The 10293-nt window shown below is 38.7% G+C and overlaps 1 protein-coding gene across 1 annotated transcript; it reads right to left on the bottom strand.

The window, feature by feature from the left end:
* Positions 1-1364: 1364 nt before the first annotated feature.
* LOC147860173 (uncharacterized) lies at positions 1365-9322 on the bottom strand. Its single transcript, XM_087324137.1, has 10 exons — positions 8877-9322; positions 8421-8618; positions 8110-8221; positions 7878-7927; positions 7476-7628; positions 6892-7100; positions 4724-6570; positions 2675-4313; positions 1887-1973; positions 1365-1676 (listed from the first exon to the last, which is right to left on the bottom strand). The coding sequence occupies exons 1-10, from the start codon at positions 8933-8935 to the stop codon at positions 1612-1614; spliced, it is 4419 nt and encodes a 1472-aa protein (XP_087180263.1). The 5' UTR covers positions 8936-9322; the 3' UTR covers positions 1365-1611.
* Positions 9323-10293: the final 971 nt, after the last annotated feature.

Genomic DNA, 10293 nt, shown 5'->3' with positions numbered 1-10293 from the left:
GCTCTCTATCTCCTCCAAGAACCAATCGACGACCCTGTCGACTAGCTAGTCGGATCCGACCGACCATCTTGTATTCGGCTCATCGATTCGACTGTTGACTTCTTACTAGACTTTGACTGTCGACTTCTCCCATAGGAGGGACAATTTCCTAACACTGCCATGATACAATTTCAATTCTTATTGATTGGGTCAAGCGTGTTTGCACCAATCGCACAAGCTCAACTCATGGCCCTTTTGCACATGGTGTTGTATATCCCACTCTCCCCTCTATTGAGCCATCTCTTACAATAATAATTATGCTTCTGCATCGGGTCGGTGTGTTTGCACTAATCGCACACACTCACCTCATGCCCTTTTTGCATAGGATGTTGTGTATGCCAGTTGTCCAACCATTAAAGCATGGCATTGGCATTAATGGGCATCTTCTTGTATCTACAAAATGCACAGCAAGCTTCCATGTCGTACCTATGTTATTCTAGCAAATGTACTCTACGTGTGACTTATTCCTTTCTCACATCAAAGTTCAAGTGCCACATATGAAACAAAATAACTAAAAGTGCAAGGCAAAATGTGATGCACCGCCTGATCTTCTTATGTATCGATGAGTTGAGTATATAAGACAGATGATGGACATTCTCCTATTTCCCAAAAAATCAAAAGTTGAAAAGGCAAAAAGCACTATCACTACCCATCCTTCACCCCAGAAAATTTACCAGAAACAAATGTCTAGCAAAACGTGCACTCCATGGAGCTTTTGTTGGAAAAGTTTACTTTAAAAAAGTGAGCATTACTTTGACAAGACGTAAACTCCACTCTTTTTTATCAGATTTCACAAAAACATTTTATACTTTGATCTTGGCATTCTTAAAAACAACAAATTGTGTCCAAACTTGATAGTCTAGTGGGGCAATGCTAATGACACTCTATTCATGCTTGTCAATGAACATTCCACAAAAACATATTCAGTATATACACATGAAATTTTATTGCTCGAATCGTACAATCCTCAAATAAAACCATCATTGTGCACCCTCAAATTGCACATCTTTCACATCAAACCAACGATGTGCACGCTTGAACGCAATCACATGCCCATAAAGGAAATCATCCCTCCATGACAATTGTTTATAAAAAGCATGTTTTCTAACACCATGTGTTGCAAAAGCTAAGTACATTTTTAATGTTTTTCGTTAAAGATTGCCCAAAAAACCTTGCAAAGGTACCTTTATTGCACAGAATTTTAGGATTGTTTATTCTTTTTTTTCAGACAATGTATCTGTCAGTTTCAAATCACATTTATCATCTAATAAATAAAGTCTCATTTGGTAAGAGTTACATTGCACATGAAATGCCATTGCGAGAAATTAGGGCAAGTAAAAATATGCCATTAATAATAAGAATGCTATGTATGAAGATGGCTTGGTATAGGTATAAATTAATCGGTATAAATATATGTGAGGCTTATAAAGTGGAACATGTACAAATCTTTGTTTGTGTTCAAAAACGAAAGATTGTATAGATCCTAAATGGAGACAAGGCTTACGTATACAACAATGCTTTTATCTATACAAAATAACGAAGTTGATGAAATTTTGTGTAAAATGGAGCACTTTAACGTGACTTGCCTTCATTGCCTTTGCTCCGAAATGATGACAATGAAAAGAAAGATCTGGGACCTAGAATATAAACAATAGAATTGTAATTAGCACTATGGAAAATGTACTCAAGTAGATCAAGTGGGAGGGCGGTGGGGGTGCATAATTAATTTAATTAAAGCATGTGAAGAAAGCTTCTATACAATTGTTTTAGTATGTCACGACTCACAGCTAGTGTACAAGCCCCAACACACACAAAACAATGTTAAGATAAAGAGGAGGAACAATGACCTTTTGTTGAGTTTCCTCCCGGTAGTTGTTCTTCCCGCAACTTAAAATTGGCAGGCGGTGGTGGAATGGAGCTTCCAAAAAACTGAGCTGAAAATTATGATAAAAAAATGCAAAAATGAGGCAAAAGGCTTCTAGAATTTACTCGAGTGGTAGTTTGCCATAGTGTGGTCTAGAATACCAATATCTATTATCACTTTTGTAAACCTTATTTGAATATCCATGTAATGAGTTTGATCATTGTAATGACGACTTAGTGTGTCTTTCAACATCCATGTGACAATTCCGATCATTTAATGATTACTTAGTGTAACGTTCTCTCTCGTCTTCTACCATGTTGTTGATTTGTAGTTCCTTCTTAAAAGGTCACATGGGGCATCACAATTAATCATGAAGTTTCAAATTTTAAAATATTGGGCTCCAAAACTTCCCCTTACTTGTTCCTTTTTAAATTATCGTCTTTGATATATACATATGTACATGTCATTTTTTGCAACCTTGCATTATACACTTTTCCGATTTTATGTTTTCGCAACCTTTCAAAAACGTTTCACCTTTTTTGCAACTTTGGCCTCAAATCAAAGCATTGTAGACTTTCTTGCTCGCATTTAATGACTTCCATCCTCTATTGGTTTATCTCTTTTCTTTGCTTCTTCAAAGGGGGTTTTGCAATGTATTATGTACACTAATAATACCTTCCCTTTCCACTCTCAATCTACCAATCCTTAAAGGGCATGCATGCATGTAAAGCTTTGCTTCACCTTGTTAGTTGGGCACATTGACTTGCTTACCTGTCTCCGGGTCTGGAAAATTATAACCATCTCCGAGCTCGAACCCCTTTTTTTGCATCCTTAGCTTTCGAATAAACTCATCTGAGAGTTGTCCTCCAGACTCCCCCCGCACATCATCGGCATCATCGTCTCCTTCGGAAGTTGTTGATACTGACACACAATCGGCTGCAACTGTTTCAGGCATGCGGCTTTTCCTCCCGAAATGCAAAAGCCGTTTGAACCCTTTAGGCGACGACTCTTTGGGGGGCAGTGACAACATGGATGAAGACCTCGTAGGCCCACCACTGAACTGCCTTCCGGAGTGCATCATCAACTCATTCTCCGGGGTATTCGTCGGAGAATCCATCACAGCATTCGGACTAAATCGGCCTGATATTGCACCTCTTTGCATGATAGAAGATAATGTGTGAGAGCCCGATGAAGGATTACTGTTATTATTTGATGGGCTCACAATGTGGCCATGTGGCAAAGACACATCCTGGAAGGACATTGAAGGAGATGTCACTGCAGAAGAATCCGGGGGCATGAGATTATCTGAATTCCTCATTGCAAGCAGCTCTGATAGCAGCATTCCCTCTTTCTGTTTATGGTTCAAAATCTCCACACTTGGACCTTGTGTGTATCCCTCTTCTTGTGTGCTCACTTTGTGATTCTCTTCCAATGGGTTGATAGGGCTATCACTATTCTCTGATGTATTGCCCGGATCACATTCTTCCATTGTTTCCAAGATACCCTCCCCGATTCCCGAGATTTCCTCCCCAATTCCCAAGGATTCCCCCTCCCTTATTCCCAAGATTCCCTCCCCGGCCCCATCCCCATCCCCATCCCCATCCTTGTCTGGAGATATAAACCCATCATCACTAGAAGCGGAAAATTGTAGCATCGGTGAATTCACAGCCTTCTCTTCTTCCAGATTGACAACACTGTGAATATCATGAACTTCAGCTAACTCCTCTTCTCCCATCGTACCCTTAATGGCCTCGGGATTTCCTACCTTGCAGTCCATCAATGAGTCATCGCTATAGATTTTGGTTACATCCACAGCGCTCGACGCCTTTTGTTTCATAAAATTTGGTCCAGCACCCGGACCAATGCCTCGTCCCTTTCGTAGAAATGGCCTTGCTTCCTGAGTTGAACCTGGAGGATTTTGTTTGGTATCCATAGTTCCTAATGGTTGTTTCACTTCTTCTCTTTCACCCACACTTAAACTAGTATCGCCATTACCTACGTTGCTCACATCATCGATCGAATCGCTGATTGTTCTCAAAGAGATGTTTGGCTTTCGTAGTATTGCTGCACGTGTCGAACTGCTTTTCATTACATCCTTTCTGGATTCACTTGGGTGTGGAATAGTGGCAGTCTTTGGAACTGAACCATCCATGCCCACAATACTTGAACTCGATGTTTTTCCTTGGTTTGTCTTTAGAATAGCTGGTCTTGCTGATGTATTCCGAGGAGCATTCGAAGATTTTGGAAGTGTTTGAACCATTCTCATGGTAGTACGTGGCTTTGATGAAGATAACCGATTCTTCGCTGAGTGAGGTGTCAACACGGGTGAGATCGTATCACTGTACTCATCCTGAAGTCTCATACAATATTCCTCTTGATCAGTATATTCATCATCATCTTTTTTATCTTTCTGAAAAAGGGAATAGAGCAAGGGTTAGATATAAGATGGCCCAATTGCTTATATTACTGAGTATAATTGGCTGGGCTAATCTAAAGGTTCTATTACCCAAGTGGCATAGAAAATTGGGCCAATCTTTGAAAACTTCACAATATTTAGCTTATTTTTAGGATTCTTTGTAATTCCTTATTTTACTGTAACATCAGGCAAATCTTTAAAAAACCACTGTGATGAAAACTGGGCTGAAATTCCCAAAATCCTTGACAACAATGCCATTTATTGTTTTCCTTGGTTTAGAACCCATAAAAGAGTGTTGATGGACAACAATACGGTTTTTAAATAATTAAAAAATCAATACAAAGATATCATAATCGCTTAAATCAACACATGGTTCTTCCCAGATCTCACTACAATAGCTGTACCTGTTGTTGTTCGACCAGGGCCTCTGTTTTTAGTTGTTGTGGTCGTCCACTTGAACGAATAGCTGGGTTTCTTCGTTTAGAATGTTGTAGATATCTAGACTCCATCTCTTCCTTCCTCTTTTCAAGTGTTTCTTGCATGAATTTCAGCTTAGCTTCTCTCTCTGCCCTTCTAGCCGGATTCTCTTGCCTTAGTTTTGCATCCCTAAGCCTAGAATAATGATCAAAAAACTTCCCCTGAACTTCATTTGGAATGACATCCACATTTACACTCAAAATAGTGTTATATGGATTTTCAACCATTTTCGCCAAAGCTTGCATCTGTAGATCAATAGGAGTAGCCAACATAGTGTCCATGGAAGATGGACTATTTTCAGTTTTTCGGAAGGAGAATTTCCCAGGGTTCTCACTCTTTCTTGATTGATTATTATCTCTAGTAGACAAATTGTTACAAGTAGACACATCATTGAACTTTGTTCCATCTGTTCTTTTAATAGAAGCTCTCTCTTGTTTTAGAGTAGCTGGTTCCATCGATTCATGCTCCATAGGAACTTGTCCTGGCATTTTCAGTCGGTGAGAAACTGATTCTCTTGATATAATCTGCTGAGTTTCGTCTCCAATGTTTTGCGCTTTGAGACTTTGTGTGTTTCCTTGTTGTTCAACTTTTCGATTCAAATCTGATTGGTCTGAATCACTTTTCTTTATCGATTTGAACGCAGAGGTTGGCACATTTGTATTTATCAAATGTATCTTTGCATTTGATGATATAACTTCATCTACCACATTCCTCGTAGCCTTCCCATGTAAATCCAATTGGTCTGAATTACTTTTCGTTATCGATAGGAATGTAGTAGTTACCATGTTAGTATCCATAGAATCTGTCTTGGAATTTGAAGAGATAACTTCATCAGGCACACTCATCGCAGTATCTTCTTTTACATGATCTATGACTGTAGCTTGGGAAGTACTATGCTTCTTAGGATGCTCATTGCTATGAACCTGAGTAAAGAGATCATTCAGTGACTTTTTGAAGATTTCCTTTGATCTTTCAGATGCTGACCAAACTTGAGTTTCAGATATCCTTCCCGATGGGATTTTCATTTTTTCATCAGATTCTAGATTCCTTTCTACTTCACTATGCAAGGTATTGCTATCTTGCCCACCGCTCTCAGCAGTAGTTAATGAATTTGTCGTATTCCATCGCTTTAGGACAGATTTTTCTGACGGAGAATGGGCTACTTCTATCAATACCTTGCGGCTTTCTTGCTTGACAAGCTTTCTGAAAGGGGGTTCAGTTGAATCTTTCTTTTTACTTTCAAAAAGGCTGATGGCAGCAGCCACACTTAATCGTTTCGCTGGTGTTACGTCATCTCTAGTTTTTCGGTCATTCATACTACTGTCATTTTCACTCTGGTCAAAGTTCTTCAAGCTCTCTTTTACTTCCATGTCGTCATTTACTGAAGACAAGTTGCTCACTTTACCAGCATCAATCAAGCTGTTAGATGAGACAAGTGGGGTTTGTACATTCACCCTTAGATATGGCAATGAAGAACTTCTTTCTATTGACGATGAAGAAGAAATGGTCCCATCTTTGTAAGTATGAGATTGACCCTGCTCATCAACGTCTGACTCGTTATGCCATCCAAAATCTTCACTAGATCTCGATTCTACTTTTTGAGCCATCTTATGCAAGTGAGTGAGAAAAGTATTCCCCGACGATACTCGTTCAGTAGGGCCACGTTCAAACGATTGTTTTTGACTTAGACTTCTTGATGCTTTCTGAGGAAGAGAAGAAGATTGTATACCACCAATGATGGTTCTTGTGCCATCCTTTTCATCAACTTGAAATGCTGAAAAAAAATGCTCTCAAGTGAGAATGAGAAGACAAAGAAATCATATGCAAAAAGATGCCGAACATCCTAGTTTTGAACCCATTCAAGATGCCATAGTTTGCTTCTAATCCACTTCTTAACAAAGAATCTTGACTTTCATAAGGACTAGCTGATATTGAATAGTAGAGACCCTCATGTTTAAAAATTAGTAACTCATATGTTTGAATTAGTAGAGATAATAATCGAAACTCACGCATAAACATTGAAATGATAGAAAAGCCATGTGTCAAAAGTAGTGATATCTTTTTAAAAACAGTTAATATAAGGGTAGTTTAATACCTTCAGGATGGTTTGTCTCAACTCTGTTAACACCAAAATTAAGCCTCCGTTTTGAGCCAGGAAACCATTCCTCTTCATCCGAGGTTAATTCACTTTCTTTAGTGCTCATGTGTCTGATTTTTGATATAGTATCGATTGTTGGAGAACCCAAGTCTTTATGCTGTAGTATTCTCTTTCTTGACAAAGCAAGAAACTTTGTGCATGCATCACTACCATAAACAAGAATTTACATGATAAATTAGCTTACTTCACACATGAACCTTAGTCAGATGATGTATATCCAAATTATTAAGATCTGAATAATCATCACTTGGATAACAAATCAATAAAATGATAGAAATCAACATAAGGGAGAAAGAAAGAATTAATCAATGATATAAATACTTCTATGGAAGATGAAATTAGAGGAAAGGAACAAATCAAAGGTATTAAAACAATTGAAATCATTACATTGATATTCACCATTAAAAAAATCAAAAGAAGACATATATTTTAATTCTCACTATAGAAATATATCTATTGTGCCCCAGTATTCACTTCACAAACACATGAAAAAAATGTTGTTTGCATATGGATTTACATACTTCAATCGTTCAGCACCGAAATTTTCTGCAAAATGGACCAGATCTGTGATGCTCTTGTCGTCAAACCCAGCTGCGTTCGCCCGAGCGAAAGCCATGATTTGCTCCTCATGCAATGCATTCAATCGAGCATCCATTGCTCTAATGAGTTCTCTTCTGTACATTTGAATAAATAAAGATGGTGTTTTCACATTTCCCCAATGCCAAACATGCAACCAATTTGGGAAACGAAAGAAAATTTCTGAATTAACCCCTTATTTTTGGGGATCAGAGTCAAGGCAGGGAAACTTTGGGAAGTAAAGAGATAAGGTGGGGGGGAGTTTGTTTAATTTCGAGTTCAACTACATATAAAATGATTTTGAATTAAATGTTTTCCAACAAGTTTGATCTGTCTTTTATACTCACTTTGATGCATCAGGTCGAGCCTCCTCTGTTTCTATTGATTCACTCCTTGACTAGAATTTTGATAGCACAAAGATAATTAAATCCATGAATTCATGAATAGATATGTATGTAAGAAGATCAAACCAACAACCATGAACACTTTTTAGGAACTAAAAAATTGATATATATATATATATATATATATATAAGGATTCATTAGAAGAGATATCAGAAGAAATAACTAAATAAATACATGTGAGAAGGTGTTTGCAACAGCATCACGAACTTGTTCCAATTGAAGGAGCTCATCTTCTATAGTTTTCACTCTCTCAAGGACCTCAGGTGTGGTCACAAACCTCACAAATCTGAAGCAAAAAGAAAGAAAGAAAGAAAACATCATACTTTCAGGTGAGGGCATTAAGTAGGCATAAAATAAGATTGCATAAGAAGTGACTCTAAACCTTAGCATAAGGTTCTGCTCTCAAATTACTCCATTATTATATACATACACACACACATACAATGTATGTAATTAGGCAGTTGTTTTTCTTCTTCTCTCTTCACCTTTCTAGAGTGCCTTTGCTAAACCATGGTGTGGTGGTGTGATTGTGAATGGGTTGTGGGCGGAGGATGACAGTGGGGGTCTCTCCAGTGCTCCTTGCATCTGCTACTGCAGGCAGGTGTGAATCGAAAGGCTTCGCAGAACCCGAGGCCACCTTCTCTCTTGACCCAGCTGCAGCAGCCCAAACAAAGAGATCGCATCTACATAAATGACAAGACCTAAGAATTTTGACTGTTTTCTCAATAGACCAGAAGAAGAAGAAAATAAATAAATAAAAACAGATCGGATGAGATCATAGCAAGACACATTACTCAAGACTCTGTTGGATGGGAGGGAAATTCAAATGTGCGTTGCATATTTTTCTCCCTATCACGTAATTAGCATTTTCAATCTGAAAGACTGAACCAAATTTGGGGGGAAGGAGACAAAAGTTCTCCTCTAATTATCGGTTAATATACCTTGTCCGCCCTGGCGATAGCTGGAATTCAGCATAATCTAAGGGTGTCTCTCCTCTCATCGTTGTCTACTCGTGTTCTACCTGGATCCTTTCTTCTGCTTTCTTTCGTTAACAAATCTTTAAGAGAAATTCTGTACAATATATCCAGCTCTGAATTCATAACAATTGCAGAGGCGCGCTTGGATCAACCGAGCATAATCTTCTCGAGAAACAAAACCCATTTCCCTATCGATCTTTTATCGTGGATTATATCCTCATTTGATACATGTAGACAACATAAGAAGAACATAGAAATATAATGAAGCAAGTTTATGGTTAAGGTAGGGAGAGGGAGATCCCAGTGACAGAGAGAGAGAGAGAGAGTGAGTGAGTGAAAGATATATTCCCTGATGTCAAAGAAGTTATAAGGGATACAGTTGCAGAATAGTACAGACACACAGACACACAGAAGAATAGAGAGAGAGAGAGAGTGAGTGAGTGTGTGTGTGTGGATGGGCATTTCATAGCTTTACTGAAATTAATAAAAAGAAGAAGAAGAAAGAAGAAGAAGAAGAGGTAAAACAGAAGCAAAAAGAAAAGGGAAAAGGGAAAGAGAAACCAAAGCATAGAATAAGTTGAGTGGGAGAGAGAGAGAGATGTACATAGTGGTAGTAGTTTTTGAGAGAGTACCAAAAAACTACTACTACTAAAGTCTATTACTACTACTACTACTACTACTACTAGGAGGAGGAGGAGGAGGAGGACTAGGAGTAGTAGCCAGTTTTAGAGGAGGCTTTTTTTTGTTTGGGGGGGGGGGGGGGAGGAGGGGAGGATGTGTGTGTGTGTGTGTGTGTGTGTGTGTGTCCATGCTTGTTAATATCTATCGTATGGATGGATGGATTGACGGAGGAGAGTGTAGGTGTGGACGAAAGGAGAAGAGCCATGGATTATTCCATTAACGTTTGCTCATCCAACACATGTGTGTGTGTGTATGTGTGTATGTGTGTACATGACTACAATAATACTGCTACTTACAAACCACATATGCCCACCCAACACTCTCTCCCCTAATGAAATTATGTACATGGAATTGACTACTCATGTGCATGAATGTGTGTGTTTCTCATATGCAATCACAATTCCCTTTTCTCACTCATGAATGTATATTATACCTTAATTAATCGAGAGGTTATGGAAGTGTACTACCCACCTCCCCTCCTCCCTAACAATATGAATACATACATAATTATATGCTAATGCGACCCTCCCAATGCTTTACATAAATCGAGGGTTTGAGAGATCCCAATGTCTCATCTTGATTCCCTCTCCACATGTGCAATCAACGAGATCCCACTTGACTCTCTCTCTCTCTCTCTCTCTCCCCCCCCCAAAACAAATCAATCTAGTTGGTTGGAGCCCATCATTCTTCCCTCTTCACT

Source organism: Azolla caroliniana, unplaced genomic scaffold (genome assembly GCF_043228905.1).
Source record: "Azolla caroliniana isolate FFs.n. ecotype wild unplaced genomic scaffold, voAzoCaro1.0.p SCAF_9, whole genome shotgun sequence".
Taxonomy (NCBI): domain Eukaryota; kingdom Viridiplantae; phylum Streptophyta; class Polypodiopsida; order Salviniales; family Salviniaceae; genus Azolla; species Azolla caroliniana.
Note: the sequence above shows the minus strand (reverse complement) of the source record. Positions and strands in the feature narration are given on the sequence as shown.

Bases quoted from the DNA above. Each gene is read 5' to 3' on its own strand.
- LOC147860173 (XM_087324137.1), bottom strand. From the start codon at position 8,935: ATGAGAGGAGAGACACCCTTAGATTATGCTGAATTCCAGCTATCGCCA. The intron at 8,222-8,420 runs GTGAAGAGAGAA...TTTTTGCTTCAG, and splicing joins AGCAAAGGCACTCTAGAAAG to ATTTGTGAGGTTTGTGACCA. The intron at 4,314-4,723 runs GTACAGCTATTG...TCCCTTTTTCAG, and splicing joins CCCTGGTCGAACAACAACAG to AAAGATAAAAAAGATGATGA.